Source organism: Hyperoodon ampullatus, assembly GCF_949752795.1.
Source record: "Hyperoodon ampullatus genome assembly, chromosome: 2".
In the NCBI taxonomy this organism is placed as follows: Eukaryota; Metazoa; Chordata; class Mammalia; order Artiodactyla; family Ziphiidae; genus Hyperoodon; species Hyperoodon ampullatus.
This window is the reverse complement of record NC_136915.1, coordinates 1,376,234-1,390,098: the sequence shown is the minus strand read 5'-3', so window position 1 is coordinate 1,390,098 and position 13,865 is coordinate 1,376,234. Positions and strand designations below refer to the sequence as shown.

Genomic DNA, 13,865 nt, shown 5'->3' with positions numbered 1-13,865 from the left:
TTATTAGATTACAGAACTTCTATTTCGATTTGCTGAGTCTTTTTCATGAATAGTCAATTTTAATATGCCTTATCTGCATCTATTGAAATTACCATGTGATTTTCCTTCTGTATTCAGTTACCATAGTGAATTATATTGATTTGATTTTCAAATGTTACACCACACTTGTATTCCTTGAGTAAATTTAATTTGGCTGTGTTGCATTATCCATTTTACATAGGTATGGATGAATTCCAATTGCTAATATTTTGCTTAGAATTTTTGTATCAATTATCATAAATGAGACTGGCCTATTGTTTTCTTTTCATGTCCTTATTTTGGTATTAAGGTTATTTTTGGCCTCATAAATCAAGTTGAAAGAGTTTTCTCTTTTTTCCTTCTCTGGAAAGTTTAAGATTGGCAGTATGTTTTCCTTAAATGTCAGATAGTATCCACTGGAAAAGCCAGATGAGTCTGGAAATTTCTATGCGGAAATATTTTAAATTAAATAATCCAGTTTTTTACATACAAAACTATTTATATTTTCTATCTCTTCTTTCATTTTTTCTAAGTTGTGTTTTTCCAGGAATTCTTCCATTACACTTGAATTTTCCAATATATTGCCATAATCTCTCTTCACTGTTTGTAGGCTCTGTAGTAGTGTCACCCACCTTTTTCCTGATTCTGATTACCTGCACCTTCTCTCTTATTTTTTGAATATTCTTTAGAGGGGGCTGGGTTTCTTGGATGCCCAAGAACTGTGTCTACCTCTCCACCTCTCCCTCTTTCTCCTCACTCCCTCCTTCTCCAGGGATTTAACTGGACTCTCTTCATACAATCTGTGCTATCCTGTCAAAATCGAGCTGCTGCCAGATGAGGAAGTGGTGATCTATGGCATCCCCTACCTCCAGAATCTTGAAGACATCATCGATGTCTACTCATCCAGGTGAGGCTCAAGGAAGGTCCCAAGAGGTGTCAGCATCTTTCCCCTGCTCTCTCCTCATCCCCAACAGCTCCTCCTCTCAGCAGAGAACCCCATAAAGCATTACTCTGAGGCACGAGGGACACGACGGGGTCAAATGTTTGTGGCCAGTGGAACCTTACATTAGAGATGCGAATCCCTCCTTGAATCATCCAGGGGCAGGCAGGATGTATCTGTGGGTCGTCTTGGAGATTTTCTCCACCACCCTGAAGTCTCTGTTTGGTGTGGAGCCTGCTGTCCAAGGGCCCATAAACCACACCCTCTCCCTGGGCAAACAGCGCACACCTGTTCTATCCCCTGCCCTCTGCCTCCTGCCCCAGGACCATGCAGAACTACCTGGTCTGGCGCCTGGTGCTGGACCTCATCAGCAGCCTGAGCCAGAGATTCAAGGATGCACGTGCAAACTACCGCAAGGTGAGCGATGCCCTGCCCCTGCACCGAGCCTGGCCTGTTTCCTTGATAACACTGACCACCTGCTGTGGGCCAAACACCAAGGTCCACCCTGGGATCAGAGCTGTGATCCAGGCTCATGAGACACGCCCTCTTGGGGCAGCCTAACAATAAGCCATCAACAAAGCACAATCTGATCTTTCAAGACCAGCAAGTACGATGTGAGGGGAGGGGGTGAGGGCAGGGAGAGTGACCATGGAGACCTCAAGGCACGAATGACCCAGGCCAGATTCCCAGGAGCAGAAACAGCTAGTGCAGAGGGCCTGGGGCAGGGACCCCGGGGTCACATGGGGGAAGGAAGGAGATGAGGTCGGGGAGGAGGAGGAGGCAACCATGGGCCAGAGCAGCATGCTGATCCCACGTGCACTGAGAGCCACTGGAGTGTTAAGAGTGGGAACCACAGGCCGATGTCCCGCCTGGTGTGGTCATTCTGGCTGCTGCGGGGGCACAGGCCGAGTGGAGGCAGGTGCCATCATCAGCGGGGGGGCGTGGACCAGGGCATCGGCACTAGATGAAGGCACTGACAACAGGCAGTTGAGGTTGGATGAGGGGATGAGGAACCGGGGAGTCGGGGGCCTCTGAGGTTCTTCGCCAGGGACATGGGGTGGGCAGAGGTCCGGCCCCGATCGGGGAGATGGGGGCAGAACAGGTTGTGGCAATCAGGCTCCTGCTTTGCCGTCTTGGGCTGAGGACACTACGGGACAAGCGTGGAGAAGGGAGCTGAATCCCAGAGCTCAGAGGACAGAGAATGAGTCACACTGACTTCCTAAGAGGCAGGAAACCCCATAGCCCCGGAACGTGTGGCCAGATGCTGGGCAGAGCTCCGAGGTGGCCAAGATTTGGGGCCAGAAATCTGACAGGGGACACATTTCCATCCTGTGCCCTGTGTCCCCAGGGACAGATGGGCAGACATTCTCATCGTCATTTTGGAGACGGGAAAACCAGGGCCCAGACAGCTGGCGGCTCACGGCTGAGCTAGACAAGGCCCCCAAGGTCAACGCCAGCCTGTGCTTTGGGGTAGGGCTGGAGTCCTTGAGAGCAGAGTCGGCCAGACAGCCAGGCCAGGGTGGCAGGGACAGGGGACAAGGAGGAACTGGGGGCCGGGCAGGGCACCCGCACCCCGGGGTCCGCCTGGGCCGGGAGCCCAGCCCTCCAAATGGCACACCCAGTCTTCCCACACCAGGGGTGGTGTTCAGAGGGAGTGTCTGAGTTCACCAATGTCCCCCACTGGCCCCTGGGCACGCTGGGGCCAAGGCCAGGGAAGCAGACGTTGGCAAACGTGGTGAAATGAAACGTGCCAGGCGCTGTACGGCACAACGGTGGAGGAGGTGCGCTGGCGGGAGTGCGTCAGCTACGTCAACAGCAACATGGAGAGTGCTGTGGGCTCACTCTACGTCAAGGAGGCCTTCCCCGGGGACAGCAAGAATGTGGTGCGTGCCCGGCGACCCCGCCCTGGGCCAGGGGACACAAGCCCGTGGCACCTCTCACCCCAGCAGTGCCTGTGTGCTCAGCAGTACCAGGGAGCACGTGTTTGCCCGGCGCCCCATCACACAGCGGGATGCGGGGGAGCCTTGCCCGCCCCAGGCCTCTGGCCCCCAACAGCTATTGGCCCCAACCCCCAGCCCTGCGGGCCTGCCTGGGAAGGGGACAAGCTGTACGAGGTGTGAGTCCAGGGCCTGGCAGGCCCTAGGCCCACCCAAGACAAAGTGCTGCCGTGGGGACCCTGTCCCAGGGGGTCAGATCCCGCCCCCAACCCCCTACCACGTTCGGAGCGGCCCCCTGCAGAGACCCCAACGCCAATCAGCCAGGCACCAGGGTCATGCGCTCCCCCCAGGTCGGAGAGCTCGTCGACAAGCTGCGGGCAGTGTTCGTGGAGACCCTGGACGAGCTGAGCTGGATGGATGAGTCATCCAAGGAGAAGGCCCAGGAGAAGGTGGGCAGGAGGCTGGGAGAGGGTGGCCCCAGCGCGAGGGTCACAGGGTAATCATCGCCACCCCTTCCTCAGAGATGAGGACAGTGAGCCTGGGGGGTGGGGGGCTTGCTCAGGGAGGGGCTGTGGGCAGAGGCGAGGCCCCCCAGCAATGGGTGGGGGCGGCCACGGCCACAGGGAGCAGGACCCCCTCTGGGCTAGTGTGACAGACAGCGGCCAAGCAGCTCTGCCCGGCCCGACCCCAGACCCCTGGCTGGCGGCCGGGTGCGAAGGTCGGTCTCTGGTTGAGCGCTTCCACGTTCTGTCCCCATTAGCCTCCCCACAGCCTGCAAGGAGGGCGAGTCCCTTAGCCCCTGACCCACATGGCGGGGGCAAAGCCAGGATGCCCACAGTGGGGTGGGCAGGGACTGGCCCCCATCTCCTCCCTAGGCCATGAGCATCCGGGAGCAGATTGGGTATCCCGACTACATCCTGGAGGAGGGGAACAAACTCCTGGGCGAGGAGTATTCCAATGTGCGTGCCACCCAGACAGCCCCACCTGTCTCCTGGCCCCAACCCAACCCGCCCCTGAGCCAGCCCCCAAGGACCTTGGGCCCTCAACTACCGGGGGTGGATTCCGTCCATGACGCAGCCACCTGGCCACATGCTGGGGCTCTAGCATCACCTTCCAGGTGGGGAAACCATGGCTGGGAGGGACTTGGATCTTGCCCAGTAAATGCACAGAGCCAGGGTTGGCCCCTAGTCCACCTGCATCCAGAGCCTGTGGGCCACATTTGGGACTGCCCGGCGAGTCCTGAGGCCAGTCCCCATCCGCCCGTGACCTCCCTGACCCCCGGGCCCCTCGAGGACCCCGCACGCATGCCCACCCGTCTCCTGTAGCTGGACTTCTCGGAGCACCTGTACTTTGAGAACGGACTGCAGAATCTCAAGGCTGGCGCCCAGCGGAGCCTCAAGAAGTTTCGGGAGAAGGTGGACCAAAACCTGTGAGTGGGGATGGCATGGGGGAGGGGGGGAAATGGGCCAGCGGGGGAGGGCGGTGGGTCTGACTCAGAGCCCCCCTGCACCCGCCCTCTGCTTGTGGGGTCCCAGGGAGAAGCCAGGGCTTTGGACTGGCCTAGACCCTGCCCTGGCCATTGGCCGTGCGGGCCTCGTGGCATGACCACTGTGCACGGGTCAGGGTGGGCTCTGGTCAGCCAAGTAGGGGGACCTGGAGGGCAGGCCCAGGAGACCTGGGCTCGGAATGACCCACTTGTCTATCACAGCTGGATCATCGGGGCCGCCAGGGTGAATGCGTTCTACTCCCCAAACCAAAAGCAGATTGGTGTGTCCACCCCGCCCCCCATGAGCCCTGCCCTCTTGCCTTCAGAGCCTAGGTTTTCTGCTCCGTAAAATGGGGCAGGGGATCATAACCTTTACCTCCCCGGCTGTGAGGTTAAATGACAGGACGCCTAGGTGTGCCCACCCCGAGCCTGGCACACAGGTGTGCTCACCCACAGCTTATTCCGTCCCCCACTGCCTCCTCACCACAGTGTTTCCTGCCGGAATCCTCCAGCCCCCTTTCTTTAGCAAGGAGCAGCCACAGGCCTTGAACTTTGGGGGCATCGGGATGGTGATTGGGCACGAGATCACCCATGGCTTTGATGACAACGGTACGGGGCTGCCTGGAGGTCAGAGCTGCACCTCCAGTCACAAACACACCCCTCCTGCCGCTGCGCGGGGGCCCCCTGCCTGGTTCCTGCCTAGTTCCAGGGGCCTCCAGCTGCCACCCAGCGAGGCTGGCTTTCCCATAGGGCTAGACCACCGAAACTTTCTGAGGGCAGCCCCATGTCCCCAGGGTCCAGTGCTGCCCTCCCCTGGGGTTTAGAGAGTGTGGACGCCACAGCAAGGGTCCTTAGTCCACAGTGCCTCTGGGGTCCTGTGACCCAAGACCCCAGGCCCTGACCTTGGGGATGGCATGGACACCACTGAAGCCTTCCGTCCCCCAGGGCCTGAGCAGCCCCGTGACAGGGGGCCCATTCTCTGCTCACATGAGCTCTAGACACTGGGGTTCCCGAGAGGACGTGGGGGAGAGGCTGGCGCTGCACAGGCCGGGCCTCGTGGGCAGCCCCCCGCCCCCGTCCAGGCCGGAACTTCGACAGGAACGGGAACATGTTGGACTGGTGGAGTGACTTCTCGGCCCAGCACTTCCGCAAGCAGTCGGAGTGCGTGGTCTACCAGTATGGCAACTACTCCTGGGACCTGGCCGACGACCAGAATGTGAGCGGCCACCGCCCGGACACACCGCAGCCCTGGCCTGGGGGAGGGCGGAGTGGGGGGCCCGGGCGCCCCCGCCATCCTGTCTCCTGCCTGCAGGTGAATGGCTTCAGTACCCTCGGGGAAAGCATCGCAGACAATGGAGGGGTGCCGCAGGCCTACAAGGTGCGTCCAAGCAGGGCCCCTGAGGAGGCGGGGCGGAGAGCGACCAGGTCCAGGCAGGGACGGCCCCTCAGCGCGGCAGGGACTGACCCCCTCCCAAGCCCAGGCAGATCCTGGGACCCTTCTCCATCTGACGGGGAGGCGGCAGAGCCCTGGGGGAGCCTGCCGGCCACAGGCGGGCAGGCCCACACTTTATCCCAACCTTAGCTGAGGCCTCCGCGCTCTGGGGAGACCACTGTCCACTGCCAAGTAAGGCAGTGACAGTCACTGAACGCCCGCCAGCCTCAGCGACACCCCTGCACCAGCAGCCTTGGGCACTGGGTGTCAGGTGCTCATTCATGTGGCGGGCAGCCCGGGCAGTGGGCTCCCACCGAGCCCGGGGTCGGTGCTCAGATGGTCCCTGGGGTTCTCAGAGGCCCCACGCTGCAGGGGCAGGACCCCCACCGGAGGAGGCCAGGAAGCCAGACCTCCCTTCCGCCCCGAACCAAGGACCCCGGAGTCCTGGCCAGCCCGGTGCTGCCCCCAGGAGGGCAGGCCCTGGCCCAGCACCCGCTTGGTGCCTGCAGGCTTACCTAAAGTGGGTGGCGGAAGGCGGCAAGGACCAGCAGCTGCCAGGACTGGAGCTGACCCACACGCAGCTGTTCTTCATCCGCTACGCACAGGTCGGAGTCCGCCCCCTGCCTCACTGGCTGGAAACCGGCCCCCCACTTGCATCCTTGGCGAGCCCCAACTAACGCATGCCTCCAGGGACACCCTGGAGGGAAAGCCAGGCAGAACCAGAACTAGTGGGCCAGGAAGGCTTCCTGGAGGGAAAGGATGGTGGCGGCGTTGGAGCTGGGGAAGATTCAGATGTAGCTGTGGAGGGAGAGGGGCGACCCGCTGGCTTCCCTCCCCCCACCCAAGAAGGAGCAGCGGGGGACCTGGCGGGACTCCTTTGTGCCCAGAGAGGAACCAGGCCGCACTCCCTCCGTGCCACAGCCCTAGGGGCGCCCGCCTCCCCAGGCCCGCGGCGCCCCCGCCAGGATCCCCTCTGGTCCTCCGTGCCCCTGCACCCCATCCCCCCGCCCCTCCTCCAAGTCCCGCAGCCACGCCCCTCGTGCGCCCACAGGTGTGGTGCGGGTCCTACCGGCCCGAGTTCGCCATCCAGTCCATCAAGACTGACGTCCACAGCCCCCTGAAGTACAGGCAAGTGGCCCCCGTGGCCCCGCGCCCGGGCCGGCACCGTCTCAGGCCCCTCCGGCACCGTCTCAGGCCCCTCCATCCACCCGCAGGGTGCTGGGCTCGCTGCAGAACCTGGCCGCCTTTGCGGACGCATTCCACTGCGCGCGGGGCTCCCCCATGCACCCGAAGGTGCGATGCCGCGTCTGGTAGCCAAGGCCGAGCCGCGCTGCGCGGCCCACGCCCACCCGCCGACCCGAGGTGTCCGGTCCGCGCGGAGACGGTGCTGCTAGCGGGGACCCGCTCCTGGCGGCCGACCCACCCACGCCGCCCCTGGCCTCCGCGCCCGGCCTGGAGTGCGACCCGGCCCTGAGCCCCCTCCACGCCCGCCCGCGAGAATCTACACCGCCCACCGCAGCCCTGTAGACACGGTTATCGGTCTTCTGGCCGCTCTCCAAAGCGCGTCCTCCTCAGATGTCCACGAGCTTCAGACTTGAGCTAAGTAAAGGCTTTAAAGCAGTCGGCTGCCTTGTCCGTGTAGCAGGGCCCGGGGCCGGCCGTCGGGGTGACATACCTGAGAAAGTGCCCAGCTCTCCCGCTGCACCTGCCGCTGACTGCTGGCGGCCAAGTGAGGAAATGGCAGGGCGCTCCTGACAACTTCCCCAGGCTCTCTGTGCCGGGGGCACAGCAACGGCCATGATGCCCCCAAATGCCCGCCCTCGGGGATCACAGTTCAGGTAGGCGGAGGGGATCCCGACCCAGGAAGGAGCTGAGTTCCAGGAGAGGGGCGGGGGATCCGAGCTGCAGCCCAGAATCCGGAGTTTGGGTTTTGTGTGACTGGAAGCCAGTGAGGGGTTAAACCTTGTCACCTGCCCTGAGGTTTTAAATGACCACAGAGAGGCTCTGTTGGGGGCCGGGGACGCTGGGACGCCAGCTAGAAGGCCACTGTGGTTGTCCAGTTCTGGACCAGGGAGCATGGAGACAGTCATCTGAACTCAGACGAGAGAGCTCCTGACGGGGCAGGACAGGAGTTCTGCTCTAGACCTGTTAGGTTTGAGGTGCTTGTCACCTCCCCCCCTCGTGACAGGGGCATCGGGGGAACTGGACATTCCCCCCAGGCTACCCCCCACCCTCAGCGGGGCGCACATGACAAGTCTCATGTGAGTAAAGGGCCTGCTGGCAGAGCAGCCCTTTCCCTAAAAGTCCCCGACTGTCCACCAGACTCCAGCGGGTGGAATGGAAACCATCTCCTCCCTGGAAACCCAGTTAGCTCCCATTAGACGTGAGCTCTGACCCCCACCCCTCCAGGCCAGGCTCCCGCCTGGGGCTTGGGGAGTTTCCTCACCATCAGACGGAGCCCATCCCACCCTCGTTTCCCACACCCTGGACCTGTTCTCAGACCCCTGACCCACATGTGCCAAAGGCCTGAGGTCTCCAGGGAGGCTGCAGGGGCACGTCCACCACCAACAACCCACCAGAGAAAGCGACTCTGCTAGCAGGGAAGGTGACGCCTCGGGAGGCATGACCGCCCCGCTGGCCTGGATGAAACCAAGAGCGATCAAGGCCGGGGTGGCCAGGGCTGCCAAGGACGCAAGATTCAGAGGCAATGAAAAAACACTGTCAAGAAACTGCAGTTTAATGCTCATCGCTGCCTGCAGACCAGGCAGAGTTCAGCCCCAGCCCAGAGATTCTGGAATTTGTTCACATCCAACTCCCAGTGTGCCCAGGGCAGGAGACGCCACCCAGATCCTTGGAGGCCCGGGGCCTTCACCTTGAGCACGCCTCCTCGTCACACTGCGGAGCCAGCAGAGGCCCCATCAGCCTGGCCACACTCCCTGGGGCCAAGAGCAGCTGATCCCACCCTCCAGGGGTCTGTGGCCCAAGTAGGAGGAGGAGTGTGTTGGACAGTCCCCTCCATTCGGGGCACAGGAGGCAGGCCACCAGCACCATGCTAAACTAACGTGGGCAACGGTCACCTGGGACAAACCCCAGCCCTCCCAGGCTGAGAGGACGGGCCCCTCCTCTGCCTTGCGGCCCCTGACCAGCCCCCTGTCCCCTGGAGATGGCCCTGCTGTGCCTGCCCATCTGGCCACCCTGCCCCTGGCCCATCACCGCAAAGTGGGGTGGCAGTGACATCCTGGGGCTGCTGTGAGCCCAGAATCACCTAAAGCCAACAAGGTCCAGCTCAGCATCTGGCCACAGCAAGTGCTCAACCCAGGGGTTGGTGGCGGGGGGGGGGGGGGGGCATTCTTAGCGCAGTGCCCACCCCAGGCCTGGGCTCACCTTGGGCGGCTCACTGGTACAGACCTCTGCAGAGATGCCCAGGGCCTGCAGGATGCTCTCCTGGGGGGCGTAGTCACCTGGAGACTTCTGGACAAAGTGTAGCAGCACTTTGTCACCACCTGCAGCCGGCGGCGGGGGTGGGGGGGTGGTCGTCAGGGTGCCCCTGTGTGGCCACTACCCCACCTGGTTACTGAGATGAGTGAGCTGTTCTGGCCACGCCCCGCCCAGCTAGGATGACACTCAGAGCTGGGCCACTCCACCAAGGGGGTAACTGTGCTGAGATCAATAAGCCGCAGGGAGGGAGGGTGGGGGCAGGGTCAAGTTCATCAAGACCTTCCCACCTGAGTATGTGGCCCTGCACCCCCGACCCCGTGACCGTGCGGTGGCCCCTGATGCCCCTCCCCTGGCCCACCTTTGGCAACCACCAGCAGCCCTCCGCTCTGCAGCAGATCCCCGGAGAGATTCCCCTGGATGCCGACAGCCTTGGCCTGGGGGGAGCGGAGCAGGCCCAGGTCAGTCCTAGACAGAAGCCCCTGCACCTGAGTCCCACACGACCTCGGCAGTCACAAACCTTGGCGGCCACATCACGAACAGGCTTCCCCAGGGAGGCCGGCAGGATGCTCAAGCTGTTGTACCTGCCAAGACACAGCTGGCTTGTCCAGGCTCTGACTCTTCACCAAAGACGGAGCCCCAGCGCCCGTCCCCAGTCTCTGCACAGACCAGTTCCGACAAGCAGGCCCCACCCCATCTCACCAGGGGCTCAGGAGGCACGGGGCAGCCAGGCCAGCAGCTGGCCCAGCCAGGAGCAGCTGCCAGAGCCATGGGGCACCCAGCCTCTGGGCTGGCAGGCCTGGGGCCCCACAGAGGGTGTGGGGAGTGTGGACAGGGTGAGCCCGGGGGTTCTGGCTCAGCTGGCACTGCCAATCAGAGGAGGCAGCCAGCCGGTGGCAGATGTACCCGAGGTGGCTAGGGTGGCCCCTGACTGGGGCGCTAGGCCCAGGTGCCCTCTGCAGCCAGTTGTGGGGAGGCCCTGGGTGAGAAGCCTAACCTACGGCCCATAATAGACACTCGGCACCCAAAAGAGAGCCCGGCAGGGCTGGCTGGAGCAGTGGATGCCCCCAGAGCCCGCTTGGCCAGGGAGAGGGGGGAGGGGAGCAGTGAAGCCCCGAGCCCCCAGCTCACCGCTTGAAGCCCAGCTCCTTGTAAAACTGCTTGCTCTCATCCAGGTAGAGCTCTGAAAAGCAGAGGCCACAGGTGGGTGCCCCAGGCCCACCTGCCCCCCCGGCTCACCCTCCTGCATCCGGCCGTCTGTCCACCCTTGGTACCCAGCTCGCCCACCAAGGACCAGGAGGGGCACAGCAGGGCTGACTGTCCCCATTGTTAGAGGAGAGGCAGAGGCCCAGAGGTACAGGTGGGAGAAGCAGGGCTTGTCTGGACTCTGCCACTGGGCCCGGGGCTCTGTGAGGGGAGGGGTCCAGCGGCGTGGGGTCGGCAGGCAGCGCAGCCTGGGCTCTGGTCCCAGATACTCCTTGGGGAAAGCATCCGGGGAAGTTCAGGATCTGGCTTCTGGGGAGGCGAGGAGCTGGCAGCTGACCCAGTGAAGACCTTTGCCCTGGATCGCAGGCCAGAGTCACCACTGAGCCCTCCTCAGCGGGAAGAACATCATGTCTGGGGCAGGCGGGTAGAGGCCACAGCCGGAGAAGGCAGGGGAGGGGAGGGGAGGGGAGGGGACACAGGAGCCTATCAAGGCCGCTCCTGGAGAGAGAAGGGCCCAGGCTGGGCAAGAAGGAGGCAGCGAATGCCCTGAGTTTGAGGAGGGGTCTCAGGGCGGGTTGGGCATTTGGGGGGGGGGGGGTGCTGCAGGGGGAGGAGGGTGGGGAGTGCAGGCACCTCCCGCGAAGTAGCCGCCGTCCAGGAACTCCTGCAGGCCCAGGGCCTCGGGCCCCACGCCCACCAGGCGCACGCCGTGCTGGTCCAGGAGCCCCTTCAGGCTGCTGAGGTCCCGGGCGATCCAGCGACACACCATGCAGCCGAAGCGCCGCAGGCCGGCCACCACGCACGCCTGCTCCTGCCACAGGCTCCGCAGCTCCACGGCCTGCGCCGGGGCGAGTGAGGGGCGCCGCCGGACCACCGCCCGTGCGCACGTCCTCACCCCCGGCCCCGCTCCCGCGCCCCGTGCCCCCGGCCAGCGCCGCGCACGCCCAGCCTGCGCCCCCAGCTCCGCCCTGTGCCCCGGCGCCGGCCTCGGATGCCGCTGCCAGGTGCCGGGGCGCACCCACCACCCTGAGCCCGTCCAGCCTCACCTCCCCGGTCACCGCGTTCTTCAGGACACACGCGCCCACGCGGGCAAGGTCTACCGTGCTCATGGCAGCTGCCGCCCCGGATCCCAGCAGCAAACCCGCTCTCCAGCAGTCCGCTCAGCCTTCAGTCTTGTGCGCGGCCCGTCCCCGCCCCGGACGCGCCCCCGCCCCGGACACGCCCCCAGACCACCGCCCCGGTCCGCCCCCTCCGCCCTGGCCCCGGCCCCGGCCCCGGCCCCGGCCCCGGCCCCGCCTACCGCAGCTGCCCGTAAGCAAAATAGGCTCCCGGGCACGCATTTTGTATATGCATGAGCCCGTCAGCCAATGGCGCCGCTGGTAGCGGGCGGAGCTTGGCGTCTGGACTGCAGGCACGCGGTGCGCCTGCGCAGAGTGCAGCGTCCTGCCGGGGGCGGGGTCAGTCGTGGAGCGCTGGGTGATAAGCGACGGAGCCGTGGGTTCCCGGGGTTCCGGCGGCGGTCCCATCTGGTGGAGGAGTCCGAGGACTTAGCTTTTCCCGTGGTCTTGTTTCATCTCGAAAATCCATGGGAATGCAGCGTTTTCTCAGTTACACGTCCGTGTTGGCTTTAATCATAAAATACTGTCAGTTTCATGCCAGCTAAATATCTGCCTTTAACCCCCAAACTTCGGGTGAAAGGGACCCGAAAGGGATAACAGCAGTTTACTAGGTGCCTTGCCAATTTGTCTTGTTTTTTCCTCGCGACAGCCCTCTGACACCTTTCAGTATCACCCAATCTTACCGATGAGGGCCCTTGGCACAGAGGCTGAGGGGTGGAGCAAGGCAACTCGGACCGCGGGGTCCCACCTGGGCATGGCCCGCCCCCCTCCGAGGGACTGCGGTTCCTGGCACTCGGCCTCACTCCCCAGGGCCCACAGACAGCTCCAGGCCCTGGACAAGGCTGGAGAATGAAGGGGCAACAAGCAGCCTGCCCTGGGTTTGGGGAGGGGGGAGTCCCCCTCTTGATACCACACTGTATTCCGCAGGACCTCCCAAGGGGGGGGGGGGGGGGAAACTGAGACCCAAGGGGGTGCTGCTGCCTCCTTAGCCTGCCCTTGGGCCTGGGAGGATGAGGGTGCTGGGAGTGGCTGAAAGTCCAGGCTCCAAAACCAAGTTACGATGCCAAAAAGAGAAGGATTTCAGTTTCTGGGTATTGAAGGCAGAAAGGGCAGGCCACGCAGAAACTAGTAGCGGCAGGGGGCCCTTTGCCCAGCAGGGAAGGAGAAACAAGGGGGAAATGCCACAGTTCCCAAACCCAGACGTGCAGCCCCCCGGAGGCCGAGGTACCTCCTGGATCTCCGTGGGCATCAGGCATCCTGGTGCCACGTGTGCTGCTCCACATCCCGCCTCTCCTCTCTGCCAAGTGCGGCAACGCTTTTGAGTTGGAAGCAAACCCTGGGACCGGCAGCACAACGTCATGTGACATGTTCCTCCTGGAGCATTTATCTCGCGGTTATCGTCCCCGTCGTTCTTGTGGGACTTGTCATAATATACCGGCAATGCATGAAAACCAGAAGGCTACCTGGTGAGCAAAGCCTATGGTCCTGTCAGGGCTCAGGTCCTGAGGAGTCACAGCCCAGAGACCCTCCACGCTCTATCCCTCAAATCTAGAGGAGGCAGACCCCAAGAGTATCTCCAGCATTCCTTGCCCCTTAGGGATGTGGACCTCCCACAGAGCCAGAGCCACTGTGTCATGGGATCTCTCAAAGGTTGGGGGACAGGATGAGGAGCCCTCTTCCTCCTTGGTGCCCACTCACAGCCATGAACTCTGAGCTCCCATCCTCCCTGAGGGGGCAGTGGGGGCACAGGGCAGGCTGCAAACAGCTGGGAGAGGCACTGGGATAAAGGGTTAGAAGCCCCGTTGTCAAGGCTGTGTCCCCACCAAGAGCCTAAGTGTCCTTCATTCCTTTACTGGTTTGTTCATTTATTCACTTCTTCTCTTATCTGCCCTACTCTGGGCTCCTCGTCTGCACCAGGTCCCAGCTGGACACCAACATCCGGCCTGTGTAGACCCAGCTCTGGCCTTTGGGAAGCCCCACGCACACCCAAAAGGGAGCAGGTACTCAGCAAAGATATCCAAATTAGGGAGGTCGGCGACCATCTCAGGGTGTGTCAGCAAATCCTTGCTGTGTCCTCACCCGAAGTTCCCCAAGGTGCAGAGAGGTCTCGGGTTCCAGGCTCTGAGCAGACCGGCCGGGCAGTGGCCAGTGTCCCTTCTCACCCCAATTCTGTGGCACCTGCTCCTTGAGGGGTGGGGGGGAACCTCCTCTCTGAAGTGCTGACCCCCTGTCTGTGCCTGATGGTCACATTGGAGTTAGGGACCAGGATTTGGCAACTGAGCAGGTGGGCAGG

The 13,865-nt window shown here is 62.6% G+C and overlaps 2 protein-coding genes across 3 annotated transcripts in view; one reads left to right on the top strand and one right to left on the bottom strand.

Annotated features, from left to right (window-relative positions):
* MMEL1 (membrane metalloendopeptidase like 1) overlaps positions 1-7,127 on the top strand; it is a gene marked incomplete at both ends in the record, with an annotated part of 42,117 nt that extends 34,990 nt beyond the window's left edge. Inside the window, 14 exon segments of the mRNA XM_079698693.1 lie at positions 791-828; positions 830-925; positions 1,282-1,375; positions 2,713-2,841; positions 3,246-3,344; positions 3,771-3,854; positions 4,221-4,324; positions 4,604-4,662; positions 4,871-4,990; positions 5,464-5,597; positions 5,694-5,759; positions 6,323-6,418; positions 6,865-6,941; positions 7,028-7,127. Coding sequence (XP_079554819.1) covers positions 791-828; positions 830-925; positions 1,282-1,375; positions 2,713-2,841; positions 3,246-3,344; positions 3,771-3,854; positions 4,221-4,324; positions 4,604-4,662; positions 4,871-4,990; positions 5,464-5,597; positions 5,694-5,759; positions 6,323-6,418; positions 6,865-6,941; positions 7,028-7,127 — 1,296 coding nt within the window.
* A 1,402-nt stretch (positions 7,128-8,529) lies between these two features.
* Positions 8,530-11,636, bottom strand: PRXL2B (peroxiredoxin like 2B). Of its 2 annotated transcripts, none has more exons than XM_079697657.1 (7): positions 11,501-11,636; positions 11,088-11,292; positions 10,380-10,431; positions 9,769-9,832; positions 9,610-9,685; positions 9,198-9,316; positions 8,530-8,708 (listed from the first exon to the last, which is right to left on the bottom strand). In XM_079697657.1, exons 1-7 carry the CDS (start codon positions 11,561-11,563, stop codon positions 8,682-8,684), a joined length of 606 nt encoding a protein of 201 aa, XP_079553783.1. In that variant the 5' UTR covers positions 11,564-11,636; the 3' UTR covers positions 8,530-8,681. The 2 variants fall into 2 exon arrangements, with proteins under 2 accessions (XP_079553783.1, XP_079553784.1); XM_079697658.1 differs by having other exon boundaries at positions 9,222-9,316.
* Positions 11,637-13,865: the final 2,229 nt, after the last annotated feature.

Excerpts from the sequence above, each read along its gene's own strand:
- PRXL2B (XM_079697657.1), bottom strand. The coding sequence starts at position 11,563 with ATGAGCACGGTAGACCTTGCCCGCGTGGGCGCGTGTGTCCTGAAGAAC. Across the intron at positions 11,293-11,500 it reads AGAACGCGGTGACCGGGGAG|GCCGTGGAGCTGCGGAGCCT; the intron begins GTGAGGCTGGAC and ends GCCCCGGCGCAG. Across the intron at positions 8,709-9,197 it reads GTACCAGTGAGCCGCCCAAG|TGTGACGAGGAGGCGTGCTC; the intron begins GTGAGCCCAGGC and ends CTGGCTCCGCAG.